This window comes from Pelophylax lessonae, assembly GCF_965119305.1.
Source record: "Pelophylax lessonae genome assembly, chromosome: 2".
Classification (NCBI taxonomy): domain Eukaryota; kingdom Metazoa; phylum Chordata; class Amphibia; order Anura; family Ranidae; genus Pelophylax; species Pelophylax lessonae.
Window position 1 is genome coordinate 227,522,389 of NC_138769.1, and position 20,514 is coordinate 227,542,902.

At 43.0% G+C, this 20,514-nt stretch overlaps 1 protein-coding gene across 3 annotated transcripts in view; it reads left to right on the plus strand.

The window, feature by feature from the left end:
- The window catches only part of TRIM33 (tripartite motif containing 33), a 271,501-nt gene extending 252,903 nt beyond the window's left edge, over nt 1-18,598 (plus strand). The window contains exons 17-19 of one of the 3 annotated variants that reach the window (XM_082246208.1): nt 12,522-12,674; nt 17,110-17,160; nt 17,255-18,598. In XM_082246208.1, the coding sequence (XP_082102334.1) occupies nt 12,522-12,674; nt 17,110-17,160; nt 17,255-17,485 (435 nt within the window). In that variant the 3' untranslated portion in view covers nt 17,486-18,598. The remainder of the gene's footprint in view (nt 1-12,521; nt 12,675-17,109; nt 17,161-17,254) is intronic. The other 2 variants (XM_082246206.1, XM_082246207.1) reach the window with 2 other exon arrangements.
- Nucleotides 18,599-20,514: the final 1,916 nt, after the last annotated feature.

Consider the following 20,514-nt stretch of genomic DNA (forward strand, 5'->3'; position numbering starts at 1 on the left):
CACTTGGATGACAGAACCAAGGTTTCCCAGCCGATCTTTGACCAACAAATCTTACTGCCTTCGCTGGCTTGCATTCTTCCTATACTGCATCCTGGTACCATTTCTTCAAGTTTGCCATTTTTTTTTCTACAGGTCTCTGACAAATGTTGAAGGAAGGATGTATTAAGAGGATGTAATGAAGTGTTTCATCTCATACAATTGGGGAAATGCCCCTTTTAGAACGCATGCCAAGAAATGATTCTACAAAGCTCATGCCAGACTCCCCCCTAAATCCAAAAACATGCCTTTTACACAACACCCTTCACTCACCTACTGCATACAGAAAAAGCACTGACCAGCCACTTGCTAAATTCAGCCAAGTTACTCTAAGCTGGCAAAGGGAATTTCCCCCTACCTTTGCAGAATGGCGTATTTAGGTAAACCGAGTAGCCAAATTTGAAGAAATAAATGCCATGGTAACTGACGCTTTTCGGCGCGTTGAGAAAAACCTGGATTTCCCAGCTAACCAAATTTCCAGCTATTTGATATACCACCATATCCCTGATGACCTAACACTGTATTTGACCCATCTTACCCTGAATACCTGGAAGGCAGGTAGGGGATGTCAAACCTAGATTCTCCTCCTAATCTTCCCCCTTTCTTTTTTTCCTATTCACACTCATCACCCTATGTTCCCTCCAAATCCCCTACCTTCCTCATTCTGTAACCTATTGAGTTTCCACTGATCCGTTCTCAGATTTTGGAACCACCAAACTCCCTCTGTTTCCAGCTAATGCCATATAGGCCAATCATATTTCATATATCACTAAAAGACCAGGCCCAATCATTTTAATGCCATAAGGATGCGCTGCTTTCCATTTAGCTTTTTTTTTTTTTTTTTGAGCAGCTCGGTGATGCAACCATATTAATACTTCCCATTTGCAGACATGAAGTATATTCCATCTTGGAGCCTGTACCTTTTAAAGAGGAAAGCCTCCTCTATAACTTGTACCTATAGGTAAGCCTCATCATAGGCTTACCTATAGGTACTGTAAATATCTCCTAAACATGCAAGGTTTAGGAGATATTTACTTTGCATGCAGCAAGTAACATCACTGGCACATGCACTCTGAAGGAACTGCCGCCCATGCCATTCCTTCAGAGCTCTGTGTACGGCTGCTCCCATGCACATGCGCGGGAATGACATTGGATAGCCTGGAGGAAGCAAACCGGGTTAATCAGATAGCTGGAGGAAGACGGGTTAACATGTCGGCCGTGTCAGCAGTGTGTGGGCAGCGCTGCGGGGGCTTCTTTCTAAGGTATTTCATAATGAGCTAGTATGAGATGCATAATAGCTCATTATGCCTTTCAAGTTTGTTTTTTGTTTTTTTTTTAATTAAGATCAGATTGCCTTAGGCCTGATGGCTCAGGAATTCATCTCTGGAATTGGGGTAAGCATTCCTTCCGATCTCTTAAAAGATCTTTACAGTGGGTGCCAGCCTAATAGGAGTCCTAGACCCCTCAGAGCAGGGGACTTGGATGCTTGAGGAGCATCAGCACTAATCAACATTCTAGAATTTCATCAGTGTGAAACCAGAAGTCTTGCTGCAGCGAGAGAAATAGACAGGGCTCTGTCCTGGGCAGAACTTCACATTCCATCCTTGTCCACAGTTAACATCTCAGACATGGTGGTTCGGTGGGATTAGTACGACTTGATCTACACCTTTCCTGTCCAAAAACTCCATCCTAATTTGCTTTGTGGTAACCAGTATTTTGGTGATCCTTTATAGCTCCTAACTGGCCAAGATTTGGTAATATCCTCATAACTCTGGGTCGTAATACCACATCCACCAGTTCAATCAGACTGTGTGCTGGTCCAGATTGACTGGATCTTCTGTTCCAAAGACTGGATTACTATCCGGCTTCAGTCATTGGTATGAAGCCCCAGGTCTTGAGTTAAAGGGGCCTGCCTTACTTAGTAATTCTGCAAGGTCTACCATCACACTTTGAAGGCATACCTTGCTTTAGTGCAAGGATATTTACTTTTTGCCAAGAAAATGCTCCGTGGAATAAATCCTTTTCTTTTTTCTTATTTTTAATCCGATCTGGATCGACAAATGGCCCCCTATACTATTAGGATAAATTCTCAGGTCTTGTGAGCTTGTTCCAAGGACTGTTATCAGCTCGTGCTTTGATTATCCACTTGACATCTGGAAGATTTAACCCACTTCATGATGGGGCAATAGTTTGGGATGTAGCACTGCGCTACTTTAAATTGCGTGGTCATGCAACACTGTACTCAAAATTTGTCTTTTTTTTTTCTCCACAGATAGCTTTCTTTTGGTGATATTTGATCACCACTGCATTTTTAATTTTTTGCACCATAAACGAAAAGACTGACAATTTAAAAATATATATATTTTTTTACTTTATGCTATAAAACATATCCCAAAAAGTGTAAAAAATCGAATTTTCTTCATAAATTTAGCCCAATGTGTAATCTGCTACATGGTTTTGGTAAAAAAAAAACAAAAAACCTAATAAGCGTATATTGATTGGTTTACGTGAACGTTATATTGTCTATAAACTATGTAGTCTTAAGTATATAATTTCTGTAATGTGTTTTTTTATTTTTTTTTTTATTTAAATACAAATATAGTTGGAGATTAACGACTTATAGCTGGACTGCGATATTGCAGCGGACAACTGGGCACTGACACTTTGTGGGAACCAGTGAGACTAATACAGTGATCAGTGCTAAAAATATTCACTGTCACTGTACTGACACTGGCTGGGAAAGGGTTGAAAATCTAAAGTTAACTGTCTGCCTAGCCAGTGGTTTTGTGCACTGTGTGAGGTGCTTTTTCTAGGGGAGTGATAGTTTTTTTTTTTTTTTTTGTCCATTTTGCATGAACACAAAATCCATCCCTTCCCTCCTGTTAGAACGGAGATCTGTTTTGTTTACATAGGCAGATATCAGTTCTGTGTGTTTTACTGACGATCAGGAGGTGCCAGCGGACATCCAGTGCCTGGCACCCGCAGATAAGCTTCTGCTGTGTCCTCGGCGGCCACCCTCCCTCCTGCAGGCGCAAGTGCAGAATCGCGTATATATGTAATCCTGCACAGGAAAGCCACCTTATAGCGGTAAATCTGCTATGGGGCGGACAGCAAGTGGTTAAGACATTTTTACTGTTTTTTTTTTTTTTCTTCATGTGGCTTCTCCTTAATGCCCACCAGTATCTGTGTGGGATTCACATTTTTTTCTTTCTGCACTTCTAAAACTGCCCTTTGAAACTTTTAGGAATATTTACTTTTGCACACACAAGATTGTGTTATTGTTGCCATCATCTCTGCAAGGCATATCTCTGAACTGGTGGCTTTGTCCTGGTAACCACTTGCCGCAAAAATCACATACCTGTAAGTCATTTTGCTCAAGTGGTTGTATGGGGGTGATGGCAGTTTTTTTTTTTTTTTTGTTTTTAGACCTGATGCTCGACTTGTAATACCAATTGATGTGGCTAAGCAGCCACTTGGCTGTTATTGCAAGCAGCAGGAGGGGGGACACTGCTCCACCTGGCTCTCCTGACCCACCGGAATCGGCTTTGAATGGATCTCCAATGTAGTAACCCAGCAGCAACGTCACTTGCTTACTCGGGAGCCAACGGCGCCAGTTTTAAAATATCCAGATCTTGGCCTTTTGAATATGTTGAAGTGCAGAGGGGTCCAGATCCCTCCATAAAGAGTGCCTGTCACAAGGCATGTTTAAATTCATTGTGACCTCAAAAGTGATCAAACTTCTTTTTTTTTTTTTTTTTTTTTTAATGCATCGCCTAAGGAGATTTTTAAGTACCATAGTTTTCTGCCATTCCATAAGTGTGTTCAATTTTTAAGCTTGACATGTTGGGTATCAACTTGGCGTAACATCTTTCACATTATACAAAAAACTGGGATAACTTGACTTTTTTTTTTTTTTGTCATTGAAGTGTATTTTTTCCTAAACAATTGCATTTGATAGACCGCTGCGCAAATACAGGGTGACCTAAAATATTGCAACAACCGCCATTTTATTCTCTAGGGTTTCTGCTAAAAAAAAAATATATATATACTATATATATATATATATATATATATATATATATATATATATTTGGGGGTTCAAAGTAATTTTTTTCAAAAAATACTGATTTTTTACTTGTAAGCAACAAATGTAAGAAATAGGCCTGGTCTTTAACCACTTGCCGACCGCTCACATTGAGCGTACTGCGGCAAAGTGGTTCGTTATCGTCCAGCGACGTAGTACTACGTTGCTGGACTCCTCCCCCTGTAGGCGGCGCTGTGAATGTTTTCATTCTCAGCGGGAGTCGCAATAACTTTTGCGCAAACCAATCAAAATACGCTTATTGTGATTTTGTTTACCAAACATAGGTAGCAGAAAACAAATTGGCTAATAATTTTAAAAAAATTTGGTTTTTACATTTTTTTGGGGGGAAATTTCATATAAAAAAAATGTTAAAAATAGTTATTTTTTCAAAATAAACGCTCTTTTTTTGTTTATAGCGCAAAAAGTAAAAATCGCACAGGTTATCAAATACCACCAAAAGAAAGTTCTGTTTGTGGGAAAAAAGGATGTAAATTTCGTTTGGGTACGGCGTCGCACGACCGCGCAATTGTCAGTCGCACAGCGCCGAATCGCAAAAAGTGGCCTGGACGTAAGACAGCAAAATCCTCCGGTGGTAAAGTGGTTAAGTTGTTAAAATATTTTTTTGGTCTTACACAAGGGAAGGTTCAGGTTAAGGCCTAGAGCCAACCTGTCATCTTAACCAGGACGTTGTGCTTCCTTCTGAACCTAGTACATGGGGAGATATTGCTTCTTTGCCTGAAAGTAGTTTGTGCTGTGCGTGTTTACTGCTCAGCAACTGCCTCTAGTTATAGACAGAATCCTGCGGCGGGAATGGTATGTACATTTTAATTATGAGGCACGGTTACCTTCTAATAGATACTGGGTGCCATGTTTTATTTCTCCACTAGAGGCAGTATGTTTATTCAGCTGTGACCTGAGTACCTTGGATGCCTTTTCTGCTCTCAACTCTCCTAATGCTTGGCGGACAGCGGGACTGTGGTTCAGGGAGCACCTTTGGTGGCCATCCCTGCAGCGGGAGATCACGCGCAAGTTCAGCCTATTTACATGCACGAGCATGCACATTGAGCCGGGGGGGGGGGGGGGGTGTTCGTGACGCGTTAGCGTGCATGACATGCGCAGTAAGGGGCGGAGACGGCGCAGAATTTGAGGAGTGTTCCTGGCTGCGTGAGCTTCGGTAAGAAGCTGAATGGGACACAGAGCAGCTGCAGCTGTGTGCGTGAGTCACTGTGGGTGGATGTTTACAGGCACTGACAGGTTCTGTTACTTTGACATAACTGTGCGTGTGATAAGCTGTTACAATTTGGCACACTTCAAGTTTTCTTGTCTGGAGCAATGTCCTCCTGGAAAAGGAGTGGGGGGGGGGGGCACAACAGGAAGGGGTACAAGTGTGCCGCTGTCAGGATTGGAAGATTCTAGCTGTGTATACTGTGTTAACCTCCCCTGAGAGGCCAGGGGCTACTGGCCATTCTGAGCCATTACGGTTGTTAGGCATAGTAGCCACATCTAGTGCTTCTGTCTAAGCCTAGGTCACAAAGGACAATTTTGGCATCCGCTTTAGCCAGCCTTAAGGGAAAAATTGCTGGCATGATTGCTTCAGTGTAATGAGGGAGGAAACGTGATAGATCCCCCTCACCATGGGTTCTCCCACTGTGTCCTGATATGCTCTCAGGGTTCGATATTCCACCCTGTTTTACAATCTCTAAATTTGACGGTTTGGCTATTGAAGCCTGGATTTTGAGGGAGCAGGGGTATATCTGGTCCTGCAGTCTCTACTATGATAAATGGTAGGAAACCAGTCTCTAGGGAATTTTTTTTACAGATTTAGGAAGTCTTAAGCAAATTTACAAATTTTCCCGTACGACAGAATTCTACTTCAGAAGTGATGTCATGTGTTGGATTGTTTTGTATGTGCTCTTTCGTCTCTGAGCATGCCTAGTCTTGCTCTTAAGATTTTTTTTTCCGTCAAACTGTACTAATAAGACGAAAATTGGACGTTGTGTTGACGGACGATAAAAATTTTATAGCCTGCACATCAGGATTTTTTCGGACGAAAAGTCTGAGTCGGCTGTCGAAAGCACCATACTAACAATCCGAAAATCGGCAGATCGGTTGTCGGGCGTATTTGCCCTTCAGATACGGGCCTTTACTTTTCTTGGTATGAAGCCCGGAAGTGGCATCCCTGTAAATATATCACCGGAGAATTCTAGCTGCCTTGCAAGTAGGGTTAGATATAAAGGTAATGTTAGGCACTATCAAAGGTCAAATTTCAGCCTTGTCAGTCTTTTTTCAAAGACCAATTGCTTCACATTCCTTGGTCTGAGCCATTATACAAGGGGTGCTATGTATGCTTCTGTCAGTTAAGCCACTGTTTTCTGGCGGTTCTACAGAAACAGCCTTTTGAGCCCATTCAGCATATTCATCTGGTTCTTTTGGTTGCAGTAACTTCAGCTAGAAGAGTATCAGTTAGCGGCTCTTTCTTGTATGGAGCCATTTTTGATCTTGCATCAAGATAGGGTGATTCTACGTCCACACCCAGGGTTTTTGCTCAAGGCAGTATCTGCTTTTCATTTGAATCAGGACATTATACTGCCTTCCTCCTTTCCAAATCCTCAAACAGCAGAGGAAAAGTGGTTAGTCTCTCAATGTAGTACGTGCATTAAAAGTTTGACGGTATGCTCCGATTCGGAACACTGACAGAGGGGCCCAGGAAAGGGCAGACAGCATCTAGGTCTACAATTTCTCAGTGGATTTGCCAGGTCATTATCCAGGCGTATGGTTTAAAGGGGAAGGTTCCACCTTTTCCAGTAAAGGCACACTCCTCCAGAAGAGTAGGTGCTTCTTGGACAGTCGCCATCAAGCTTCTATGGCTCAAATTTGCAGGGCCACTACTTTGTCTTCCGTACATACGTTCACTAGACTCTTATCAGGTGGCTGTTAGGACCCGGGAGGATTCTGCATTTTGCTGCAGGCTGCTCTGTAGATCTTTTTGGTCTGATGCGGTTTTTCATTTTTAGTGTCCTCCTCCCCTCAGATGCATTGCTTTGGGACATTGCAGATAGTAGTTATTATGGCTGCTCTGTGTCCCGTGATGTACGATAAAGAGAATAGGATTTTTCCTACAGCTTACCTGTAAAATCCTTTTCTTAAAGTACATCACGGGACACAGAGGTCCTCTCCCCTCTTGTCTGGGATATTGCTTGCTACAAAACTGAGGTACTTTCTGTATGTGAGGGGTTATATAGAGGGGGACTTCCTGTCTTTTTGGTTGCCAGTGTCCATTCACCTATAGGTGGCATATAATCCAGATAGTAATTATTATGACTGCTCTGTGTCCCGTGATGTACTCCAAGAAAAAGATTTTACAGGTAAGCTGTAGGAAAAATCTAATTTCTCTTACGTCCTCGGACAGTCGCTACCCACTCATTCAGTCTTCACCAATGGGTATTGACCTCTTATCCATAGGAGCAAGCTAGGCATAAGACTTGTTAAAAACAAAGTAATTTACATAGACACACCTATGGGGGCTGTCCCACTGGTCCAAAACCCCCCTGCTATCAGCCATCCGTACTCAGTTTGTCTTCTGCCTAGTTAGGAGTAAGATAGGCTTCCCTGTGCTGGGGCTACGGTCTCAGCCTTTCTTCTGTTTTATGATTTTATTTTCTGTAAGCATTTTTTCTTTGCACTACTAGCTGTTTGTCAGCGGTTAGTTAGTCGGATCTTCGGAAGACGACGGTGTTTGCGGAGCTGGGAGTCGCACTGGTCGTCCTGGTGCTCCTGGACAGAGGGCCTTATGGAATCCCAGCCCGCCATCGAGCGTTTAGCAGGCTATGCGTACGCCCTGGCCTCGCAAACGACCTGTCCCTGTCCTCGGGGATGAAAGCCCGCAAGGTGGCCACCTCGCTTGGACATCTCAACCGCGGTTCCGTGCGTTGCTAGCGTCCTGGGTTTTTGGCTGACGGCACCCCCACCGCCTGGGGTGGGAGGCTTCCCTTCGATGAGAGGCGCCCACGCCAGCGGGTACGGTAAGTACGTTCTGTGTGGAGCCTCTGTCTGGGGATGGCAGTCGACTGTGTCTCTGTTATCCCCTCATGTCTGTGCGTTTGTGGCTCACCTTACTCCCGATCCCTGCGGGGGCTCTATCGCGTGTAGGTCGTTATGTGGTGGGTTGTGGGGGTCCCTACCCTGAGTGACACTGTTTGTGGTGTGTTTGGGTGCAGACATGTGCGGCGGCCCGCTGAGGAGTAAAAAAACCGCGGGTCCGCCATTTTTGGTGTGGGCAGCTGCTTGGCTTCACTATGGACGCTTCTGCAGCTATCATTGTAGTGTGTTTTGGCGCCTTCGGGCTCCATCTTGTGTGTATGGTGGCTCAGGCTGTGGCAGATTGGACCAAGGTGCTCAGACACACCCTCGTGGCTGACTTTGCCCCCCCACTACTTTGGAGATGGTGGACCAGATTAGTCAAGATGTATCTGTGTGACGCGGCCTTGGATGAGGCCCCTTTGGCAGCGTGCTTGTCTCGTGTCGCGGAACTTAACTGTCGCTTGATTTGGCTGAAGAGCTGGTCGGCTGACCAGACTTCCAGGAAAACGGTGTCCGACATCCCTTATGTGGAGATTCGTCTTTTTGGGGAATCCCTGGATGAATTGGTTAAAGGAGTCACTGGGGGCAAGAGCACTCTCCGGCCCAGAAGCCTAAGGGTAATTTCTTCTGCGGTAAGCGGAGACCTTCCTTTAAACCGAACCAGGGGTCCTTTCGCGCTTTCAAAGCACAAGCGAAGCCCTTCAAGGGCCATGGTGGCCAGAGGAAGCCCTGGGCGGGCAAGCCAAAAGCCGCCCAGGCTGGAACGGCGGCCCAGGCCGCCTCAGCCTGAAGGGGCGTCCTCACCCGTTTCAGGGGTGGGGGGACGTCTGCACGGTTTTCTCGAACCTTGGCTGCTCCGGATTCCGGACAGGTGGGTTCAGGAAATCATTCGATCAGGCTACAAGATCGAATTCCTTTCGCGACCAGCGGACAGATTCTTTCCCTCAAATCTTCATTTGACCCGTGATCGGTTGCAAGATCTGCATCGGGCGGTTCAGGATCTTCTCGCCCAGGGGGTGATAGTCCGGGTGCCGCATCGGGACAGGTTTGGGGGGTTTTACTAGAATCTGTTCACTGTGCCCAGAAATAAGGGCAAGGTGCGTCCAATTCTGGACTTGAAAGCTCTGAACCGCTTTGTGTGCGTTCAAAAGTTCCGCATGGAATCACTCCGCTCGGTGGTGGCCTCTCTGAGCCCAGGAGATTACCTGGCTTCCATCGACCTCAAGGATGCGTATTTACACATCCCCATATTCTAGGGTCATCAGAGGTACCTCCGATTCGCAATCGCTGAGGAACACTATCAGTTTGTGGCGTTACCTTTCGGTATCGCTTCGGCTCCAAGGGTGTTTACCAAAGTGCTGGCTCCTGTTCTGGGCCTGTTACAGGCACAGGGCTTTGCGGTCTTGGGATATCTGGACGATATCCTGTTAAGGTCGAGTGCAAGTCAGAGCCTGCCGCGTGATCTGTCCACTACGGTTCAGAAGCTCCAGGAATTTTGGATGGACCATCAACGTTCAGAAGTTGACTTGGTCGCCTTCGGTTCGTCTCCCCTATCTGGGGATGGTCCTGTACTCTGCCGGAGGACAAGCTCCGGACCTGTATGCGGTCCCTGGGGTTGATGGTGTCAGCCTTCGAGGCAATACCGTTTACACAATTTCACACGCGGTCTCTCCAGGCGGAGATACTGGCCAGATGGGACAGGCTCCCTCAGTCCTTGGACCTGAGGGTGTCTGAGTCGCCAAACCAGAGTAGATATTCTGTGGTGGCTCCAGTCCCCGGCCGTAGCGAAAGGGAAGTCCTTCCGGCCGTTGCTGTCTGCAACCTGTCTGCCCAGGGCACTTGGTCGGTGGAGTAATCTTCCCTACCGATAAACATCTTGGAATTGAGAGCGATCAGGCTGTGCCTGCTCCATTGGTCGGATCACCTTCGGGGTCGCCCTGTATGGGTGCAGACGGGCAACGCCACTGCGGTGGCTTACATCAATCACCAAGGGGGCACCAGGAGTGCCCGGGCGGCCCAGGAAGTGACCAGAATTCTATCTTGGGCCGAGACTCGTGTCCCGGCGATTTCGGCAGTTCACATTCCGGGTGTGGAGAATTGGCAGGCCAATTATCTGAGCTGCCAGACCCTGGACCAGGGGAATGGTCCCTGCACCCAGAGGTGTTTCAAATGCTGTGTGCGAGATGGGGATCCCCGGATGTGGATCTGTTCGCGTCCCGGCTAAACAACAAGGTGGGAAGGTTCGTGACAAGAATGCGCGATCCTCTGGCAGACGCCTCAGATGCGCTGGTGGTGCCTTGGCACCGGTATCGTCTGATGTATGCCTTTTCCCCAATTCAGTTGTTGTCCAGGTTCCTTCGCAGGTTGGTCTCGGAACCGAAGTTGGTGATTCTGGTGGCCCCGGCGGTCCTGGTACGCGGACATCATTCAACTGGCCGTCGAGCCTCCATGGCGGCTACCGTTACGAGACGATCTACTGTCTCAGGGACCGATCTTCCATCCTGCTTTTCAGTCACTGGCTTTAATGGCGTGGCTGTTGAAAGCCAGGTCCTGAGAGACAGAGGTCTCTCATCTGAGGTCATTCCTACTCTGCTCAAGGCTAGGAAAGCCTCATCTGGTAAGATCTATTACTGTACCTGGAAGGCTTATTTTGCCTGGTGTGAATCCAGGGGCTTCCCTCCTTGTTCGTACTCTGTGGCGAGGGTATTAGCCTTCCTACAGACTGGTGTGGACCTGCGCCTTGCGTTGACCACGATTAAGGGCCAGTTATCTGCACTGGCCGTCCTTTTCCAGCGCCCCTTGGCGTCTAACTTTGATTTGCACCTTTATTCAAGGTGTGCGTCATTTGGCCCCTCCTTGGAGGGCGCCTCTACCTCCTTGGGACTTGAACTTGATCCTGTCCGTTTTGCAACCTGAATACATTTCCCTTTGAAAACATCAGGGAAATGTATTTGCCTCTGCTGTCGCAGAAGGTTGCTTTTCTAGTGGCGATCACTTCTGCCCGCAGTGTCGGAGTTGGCGGCCTTGTCTTGCGGCTCCCCTTACCTGGTGGTTCATAGGGATAAGGTGGTCTTGCGACCTAACCAATCTTTCCTTCCTAAGGTGGTTTCTGATTTTCACCTTAATGAGGACATTGTTTTGCCTTCGCTTTGTGCGAATCCTAAGCATCCTAAGGAGTTTGCTTTACATTCCTTGGATGTGGTTCGGGCGATCAGGGTTTACCTGTCGTCCACTGAATCCTTTCGGAAGTCGGATTCTCTTTTTGTTCTTCCTGAGGTACCTCAGAAGGGTATGGCTGCGTCTGCGGCGACCATTTCAGAATGGATCAGACGATTGTACAGGCCTATTCGCTTAGGGACCGGGCTCCGCCCTTCCCTGTTAAGGCGCACTCTACCAGAGCGGTAAGTGCGTCATGGGCCTTCCGGCATCAGGCTTCGGTGGTCCAGGTGTGCAAGGCTGCGACTTGGTCGTCAGTGCACACCTTTTCCAAATTTTACAAACTTGATGTTCTGGCATCAGCTGATGCCTCCTTTGGCTGCAAAGTTTTCTGTGTGGCAGTACCTTGAGGGGACCCTGGTTTTGGGGTTGTTTTCCCCCTTGTTTGTTTGCTTTCCTGGGTTGTTGCTCCAGTTGAGCTTTTCTGTTACCCAGAGGATTTACCTTTCTGTCCAAGTAAGGTGTAAGGTTCTTTTCTCTGACGTGGGTGCTGTGTTGCCTTTATGACGGTTATGTTTCCCACCCCTCATGTCTACACTGCTTTGGGACATCCCATTGGTGAAGACTGAATGAGTGGGTGGCGACTGTCAGAGGACGTAAGAGGAAACTGAATTTTTGTAAAATCTTACCGTAAAATTGCTTTCTCTGAGTCCTCTGACAGTCGCCGGCCCCGCCACTCTATTTAGGGTTCTTTGGACTTAACTGCTTGCTACCAAACTGAGTTGGGATGGCTGATAGCAGGGGGGTATTGGACCAGTGAGACAGCCCCCATAGGTGTGTCTATGTAAATTACTTTGTTTTTAACAAGTCTTATGCCTAGCTTGCTCCTGTGGATAAGAGGTCAATACTCATTGGTGAAGACTGAATGAGTGGGCGGCTACTGTCAGAGGACTCGGAGAAAGGAATTTTATGGTAAGATTTTACAAAATTTGTCCAAATCTTATGGTAGGCAGCAGTGTAACTAGTCTTGAATCCTGTGTGTCTCAATGAAGGCCAAGAAAACTATTTTGTGCAAAAGAATGCAATTGTGCATGAACGGTTATAGCTTTTGGACCTTTAGAATAGATGAGAGACTCGTCCAACAAAGTGTTTCTTTTTGTTCCAGATACCAAACTACTATAAAATAATTAAGAAGCCAATGGACCTATCCACAGTAAAAAAGAAGCTGCAGAAGAAACACTCTCAACACTACCAGACACCAGAAGACTTTGTAGCAGACGTCAGGCTAATATTTAAGAATTGTGAAAGGTTTAATGAAGTATGTTTGCTTTTATAACTTACTATATATATATGTACATTTTCTATGGGCTTAAAACTGTGCATGTGCAGTTTTATTTTGTTTCAGATAGTTATCTTTTAAAATGTATATTCGCTGGGACATTTTGCACATGTGACAATCAGTGCTGTTGACGAGTACAATGTGTCACTGTGCCCAAACTCTGAACCCGTATATGTATATTCTTCATACACAGTTGCAGTAAAAGAGCTTTTTAAACAAACTTACTGACCTCTGTTGCTGCTTGTACTGTGAAGTAATTAATCCTCAAACATTACAATTGAGACTCTGGAGTTGGATTTCAGTTTGTTTTATTATATACATTTAAAGCCTAGCAGGCTAGCAATTTTCTGCTGCTTCAGAAAGAAGGGCGGAAAAGCTTAGCCTTAAATGCAGTTTGAAAATACATATCTGCAGCCTGCCTGCTGCTAAAGAGGTCAGAGATGTTGTGGCTAAAGTGGTTGTAAACCCTTATCTACTCCGTAAAGTGACTGGTATCAGGTGATACATACAGAGCTTTAATCCTACTACATAAATTGTACCTGGTAATCTGCAATCTCTTAAGATCTAGAATTTACACAGCTTTTCAGAGCTTTAAGGGGTGGAGGTCTGAAGTCACGCACTGAACAGCTCTGAGAAAAGCTGAAGGTAATCTGAGACCACCTCAACCCCCCTCCCCCCAGGCTGCAGATAGAAATTGCACTCAGTGCTCTGGATTGAGGCAAGTATGCACTACAGAAGGATATGCTTTATTTGCAACCACTTTAACCACTTGCTGACCACAATACGTTGCCGTTTGCAAGTTTTTTTTGGGGTTATGGCTGAAGCGATCACCCACAACGCTGATATTTTTATTTATTTTTTTCAGCCAGTGGCTGGTTTTCTCATGAAAGTGGTCCGAGATGCTCATTAGCCCCTTCCGCTGCTCCTTAGCCCCTCCCGCTGCTCTTCTGTGTTTCTCTGGCTTACTGTTTTACCAGTGCGCCCGAGAAACGATTCGGCAGTGCAGTCGGCTGGTCAGAGGTGAAAAGACTAAATCGTCTCTGATCTCCTCTGTTGCCTTTGAGGATCGGAGCAACGTCATGTTCTGGTCTGGGGTGGAAGTAAACAAAATGTGTTTGATTGATATTTTTGCTTTAAAAGGTAAATGAGAGATTTGGGGTCCTTTTGACCCCAGACCTCTCCATAGAGAGGACCTGTCATCCTTTTTTCTATTACAAGGGATGTTTACATTCCTTGTAATAGTAATAAAATTTATCAAAAATTAAAGGGACAGTGTAAAAATAAGAAAAAAACGTTTAAGCACCCCCATCCCTCCGTGCTCACGCGTATCGTGCGGGCATATGTAAAGAGTGTTTACACCACACGTGTGGTATCACTGTGAACGTTAGAGCGAGAGCAATAATTCTAGTGCCTCCTCTGTAACTTTAAACCATAAGCATGCGCAATTTTAAAGCATTGCATGTGTGCCATCTATTTACTCAATGTATAACATCATCTTTAATATTTTACAAATAAATTGGGGTATATTTTTTTTGTTTTGTTTTTCTTAATTCATTAAAGTATATTTTTGCACCAAAAAATTGTGTTTGAAAAACTTCTGCGCAAATAGTGTCATTAAAAAAATTTGATTGCCCTTTTATTCCCTAGGGTCTCTGCTAAAAAATATATATAATGTTTGGGGGTTAAAAGTAATTTTCTAGCAAACGATACAGATTTAAACTTGTAAACAAAAAGTGGCAGAAAAGGTTCTAGTGGTTAAAGCTATTTTTCTGTTTAAGAATATGTAAATACTTTATTGTCCATAGTCTTGGCAAATGTGCTCTCTAAACCTATTTTATTCCTACTTTTTGCCAGTGAAAATCTTTCGTTGCTCAGGGATGCATAGTGCAGGTTGTCCATTGCCATTGGATAACTGCTGTTCCCAAATGGTTTGTTGATAAGGGAAGGGATAGAGCAGCAGAATTGCTGCAACAGTATTCCAGGGGGCTTTCTCATTTTTCTGATTTGCTGTTCTTTCCTGATGGTGTATATCACATTGCATTAGGGAGATCTCCTAGACATGGAATCCATTTTCATTTAAGACTTTTATCTCGTGTCTATCCACATCTTTACAGTAAATGAAAATGTTTTTCATTATTTTATATTGCAATTTAAATCTAAAGGTTTATTGAAAATACTTAGTGTGTTTATTTAATTTGCCATGCACTGTGTATTATAAACAGCTGTCAACAAGTTTTAGTTTTAATGTAGTTTTCACTGTTTTGTCTTTGTTGCATATAAGCACTGTTGATTTCCTGCAGCCACATTATATCTACATGCATGCAGTGCAGCAACGTTTGCACTTCTCCCGGGGTGGGTTTCCTGATTGTAACAGCTGAACATGCCATGTACTCTTGCCTGGCTGCCTGTAAACACTCATCTGAACAGCTTTTGATAATGCCTTGTGTCCTTGCTATCAAAGGACCTTGTTCAGACACTTTCTGTAGAACACTTAACCTGTCTCCCAAACAAGCCCACTGTTGCATGTGATTTCAGTGGAGACTAGACGTGGCTGTTTCAACACAAGTTCTGGTCTACTGTTGTGACTATCAGGAAGCCTGCCCATGCAGCAATGATGGAGAGCATACTTGTAGACAGAAATGTAAAAGAATACAAGTAAAAAAACAATATTTTGTCTATGGTACTAGATGCTTTAACATACCACTTTTGTCTACTTTAAAATGTCTGCTGGTGTAGCCCTTGATAGGTGTAACCCCATCCAATATCTCACATACTGTGAATACTTCAAAAGTATACTTTGCTCAAAGACTGAAAGTTCTTGCACAAAAAAACATTTAGAGAGATTTATAGAATTTATTTCCTGCCAATAAGAAACTTGCATTGAATAAGCGTAAAATGGGAACTGTAGTTTATGGCCCACGGTTACAAAGTCTTTTAGTAAAAATTTGCAAACTGTTCTAATTGGCTGGACAAGTCCCAGGAGCCACATGTTTAAAGAAAAAATAATAGTTGACACATTCTTTTCTTTTATAGTTCATATACCCAGATTTCTTCAAATTGCCTTGTGGCATCCTAGTTTAGACTAAATGGCTCCTACTGAGTTGTGCATTTGTTTTCCCAGGCTTGAAAAGATTGACCAATATTATAGATTTCTGGGTTCCAACATGTATGCTGAATTTGCATTAAACATTCCCTTCGTCCCCATACCCTTCTTGTAAATAAATTTTATGTACGTTTTAATTTAGCTTAACTTTAACGTTGGAATGCCTGATCAGTGTTCTTAGGTCAGTTACTTATAAAGCATTGCAGCTTTTGGGTCAGTTACACCCAGCCTATATTCAAACAACTATAGGAGCAATGCAGTTGGTTATTTCCTTAACATCCATACTGAAACTGCAGCTTTTAATAAATGCCTAAATTGTGTAAGCCATCTTGTGGTTAAAGTTGCTCTGTCCTCTTAAGAGTTCCTTTAGAAATGGCACACCTTGCAAGAAGCGTTGGAATACTTCTCTTATGCTGCCCATGACACTGCACAGCTCCACTGTTTCTTCCAGAACACTTTTGAGTGTGTTTACCTATTGTCAGCAGTGCTGAATGGTTCCTCTGGGTCTCTACAGGACACAGTAATGACATAGAGGTTGTTGGCAGGATGGGCTATTCAACACTGCAGAGAGCACAGGAGATGATATTCTCTAAAAGTTTGTTTTAAAAGAGAACTCGCTCGAATGACTCAGCAGAGGAGCAGGTTTCAGTGGAGGCTGGTTCTTTAATATCTCACCACTTATTTTCTTGTGCTTGGGAAAACGGATATAACGGACATCAGGACCACTTTTAGCTGTTTAAGTTTTACATTTAGAGATGTAATTAAGTCATATGTTGGTATACCTAAACTGACCAGAAATTCTTCTTCGTAATTGTACTTTGCACTTTGCTATGTTGACTTTTGAATTGGTAGCCTTAGACAAGTACCAAATAAGATGAATGATATTGAATAAAAATATACTAGAGACCTATGTTGCTTGTTTATTTATAGTGATTGCAACTTGGTCTTAATTGTTATTCTATAAAATGGTCAGATTTATAATATATATTAATGTTTGTAAATTAGTGATGATTGTTTGGATAAAAGTCTACTGTAGGCATAGGCCTGAAAAGAACAAATTTAAACATAATTTCTAGAATATCTGTCTTCCATCTGGCTTAGACATAGTGACAGAATAGCAAAGCATGCTAGAATTTTGGTGATGGACTGTGTATTCAGTCTGTCCTAATTTATATAATTGAACACAAATTTTAAAATGGCAGGCAGGTCATAACAATTTTTTGTGGTTATGACCTTGTTTTAAAGTAACGCCCTACTTATAAAACTTAGAAGAAATGATTTTCACTTTTTTGACTCTGGTGTCCTTTTTAGATGATGAAAGTTGTTCAAGTTTATGCAGAATCACAAGAAATTAATCTGCAGGTAAGCTTTCCAAGCTGTGCAAACTAATGAGACATCTGTGCATAACCCCAGGTGAATTCTGTTTTTTTTTCTGTTTTTTTTCCCCACCCAACAGAATGACTCTGAAGTGGCTCAAGCAGGAAAGGCTGTTGCATTATACTTTGAGGATAAACTTCCAGAAATCTACCCTGACAGGACCTTCCCACCATTACCAGACTTTGAACCAGAGGAGGAGGAGGAGGAGGAGGAGGATGATGGGGAAATAACTGAGGATTCAGATGATGATTTTGTACAGCCTCGAAGGAAACGTCTAAAGTCAGATGAGAAGCCAGTGCATATAAAGTGATTTCTATGCTCTGGACTTTAAAATTTCTGTAGATTATGCTGACTTTTAAGAAAAAAACTTATTTAAGTGTTCCTGGAATATCTTCTCGCCTGCACCAGCCACCTTCAAGGAGAAGCTGGCAGCTTTTAGACAGTATTAGACCAACTGATGTTTGTACAGAAGAGATGAACATTCTTTTAAAGAAGACAGATGGAGACTCATAGTCCCTTTTGTTTAGTGTTTTTTTGTTTTTGTTTTTTGTTTTTTTGTTTTTTTTTTTTTTGTTTGTTTTTTTTTTGTTTTTTTTGATGCTTGGTGGGTACTGTCACAAGGAACAGCCCGTTCGTAATCGGTTAGGTTTTGTGAATTGTCGAGGACAATTTTTTGGTTTGGTATTCTCACCCTCTGTACAGGTCTCTAACTGGACTTGGTGGTTGTTGTTGCTTGTTAATATATTTTCTTGAAGATTGGACCAGTACATGCAATTTACTGTAACACTTTCTCCTCTCTCCATCTCGGGCTGCTTTGTAGCTTGACTTCTGGAACAACAAATATGGTACAGGTTTAAGTGTGCTCTTGAAATGGTTACTATTAATTTAATGGTTAACCATTTGATCATTCTCCATTTCCATATTTTTTCAATGTCTTGAGTGGTTAGCTGTGTGGGTTATCCTTCAAGATTCTGATATATAGATATATATTTTGTGAAGGAAGCAGTTTAACTTGGATCATAAGAACATTAACTTTTGCTATGTATATATGAGGAAGCATATAAGTGTCCATCCATATTGCATTATTTCAGGCAACAGATTGTCAACCTTTGCTGTTGTCTTGCATCCAAGACAATGAAAAAAATAAATTAAAATACTGATTAAATATTCTTGATTTTTTTTAATATTTTAACACTGTTTGAGTGGTAGATGAAAGCTGTTAGTACATTTGAGAGAATCACAATGACTTTGTCTTCCTAAATTTTTTTAAATTTAGTTTAACAAATGTATAATTTTGCTATGCTCACTGTCTTTGTACATGAAGCCTGTCACAAGACAGCAGCCTTTCCAGGCTTGTTTTCATAACAGAGTGTTCCTATGGATGTTTTTATGTTTTGTTTTGTTTTTTTTTGTTTTCTTTGAATGCGGCTCTACTATTACTTGCAAAACCTAATGAAACCACTTAATAGTGAAATGTCTGCTAGAAGAAACCCAATAAATCCAGTCAAAGTTTTAAGAAAACTGCACTTATGCCCTCCTTTCCCATTTGATTATCTAGTTCTACTTCTTTTGCAGTTCAGAGCCCAAGAATATTTGAAATGGTACTCAAGCCAAAAATATTGTTGTCGTCTCTTCCTCCCCATCCTATAAAAAAATTGTGCCGGCTATTTATCACATTGCTATGAAAGATTCGCTTTCTGAGATTTACTTTGTATAATGGAATGCGTAGACATGTTTTTGGGTAGAACTCTGTTAAAACTGGGTTGTTTCATAAAAATAAATGAAAAGGGGGGGGAGTCTAAAAGTAGCCCATGGCAAGGTCCAAATACATCTTTTTAAACCATACAGTACAGGACACAGGGTAGATATTCATAGACCCTCAGTTATAGGCTGGTACCTTCAGGTTATTGGGCACCGAAAAAGCTTTTGAGGACATGTCCCCTGGGGCTTTCCTCTATAACCCAATAAATATTATATATATATATATATATATATATATATATACACAGTGGGGATAAGTTTGGGCACCCCAGGTAAAAATCTGTATTAATGTGCATAAAGAAGCCAAGGAAAGATGGAAAAATCTCCAAGGCATCAAATTACAGATTAGACATTGTTATAATATGTCAACAAAAGTTAGATTTTATTTCCATCATTGACACTTTCAAAATTACAGAAAACCAAAAAACAGTGTCTGCAAAAGTTTGGGCACCCTGCAGAATTTATAGCATGCACTGCCCAATTTGCAAAGCTGAGACCTGCCAGTGTCATGGATTGTTCTCAATCATCGTCAGGGAAGACCAGGTGATGTCAATCTCAAACGTTTTAAATGCCCAGACTCCTCTGACCTTGCCCCAACAATCAGCACCATGGGATCTTCTAAGCAGTTGTCTAGAACAGTGTTTCTCAACTCCGGTCCTCAAGGCACACTAACAGGCCAGATTTTAAGTATTACCTTGGGGAGATGCAGACTAGAATACTGCAATCACTGAGCAGCAAATGATATCACCTGTGATGGATTTCAGTTTTCTTGCAAACCTGGCCTGTTAGTGTGCCCTGAGGACCGAAGTTGAGAAACACTGGTCTAGAAAACTGAAAATAGTTGATGCTCACAAAGCTGGAGAAGGCTATAGGAAGATAGCAAAGAGTTTTCAGATGTCAATAGCCTCTGTTTGGAATGTAATTAAGAAATGGCAGTCATCGGGAACAGTTGAAGTTACAGCAAGATCTGGAAGACCAAGAAAAATAGACAGAACAGCTCGCAGGATTGTGAGAAAAACCATTCAAAACCCACGTTTGACTGCACGATCCCTCCAGAAAGATCTGGCAGACACTGGAGTTGTGGTACACTATTCCACTATAAAGAGATACTTGTACAAATATGGTCTTCATGGACAAGTCATCAGAAGAAAACCTCTTCTACGTCCTCACCACAAAAATCATAGTTTGAACTTTGCAAATGAACATATAGACAAGCCTGATGCATTTTGGAGACAAGTTCTGTGGACCGATGAGGTTAAAATTAACTTTTTGGCCGGAATGAGCAAAGGTACATTTGGAGAAGAAGAGGCACAGAATTTAATGAAAAGAACCTCTGTCCAACTGTTAAGCATGGGGGTGGATTAATCATGCTTTGAGGTTGTATTGCAGCCAGTGGCACAGGGAACATCTCACGAGTAGAAGGAAAAATGGATTCAATAAAATTTCAGCAAATTTTGGATGGTAACTTGATGCCATCTGTGAAAAAGCTGAAGTTAGAGAGGATGGCTTCTACAAATGGATAATGATCCTAAACACACCTCGAAATCCACAGGGGGGATTACATCAAGAGGCGTAAAC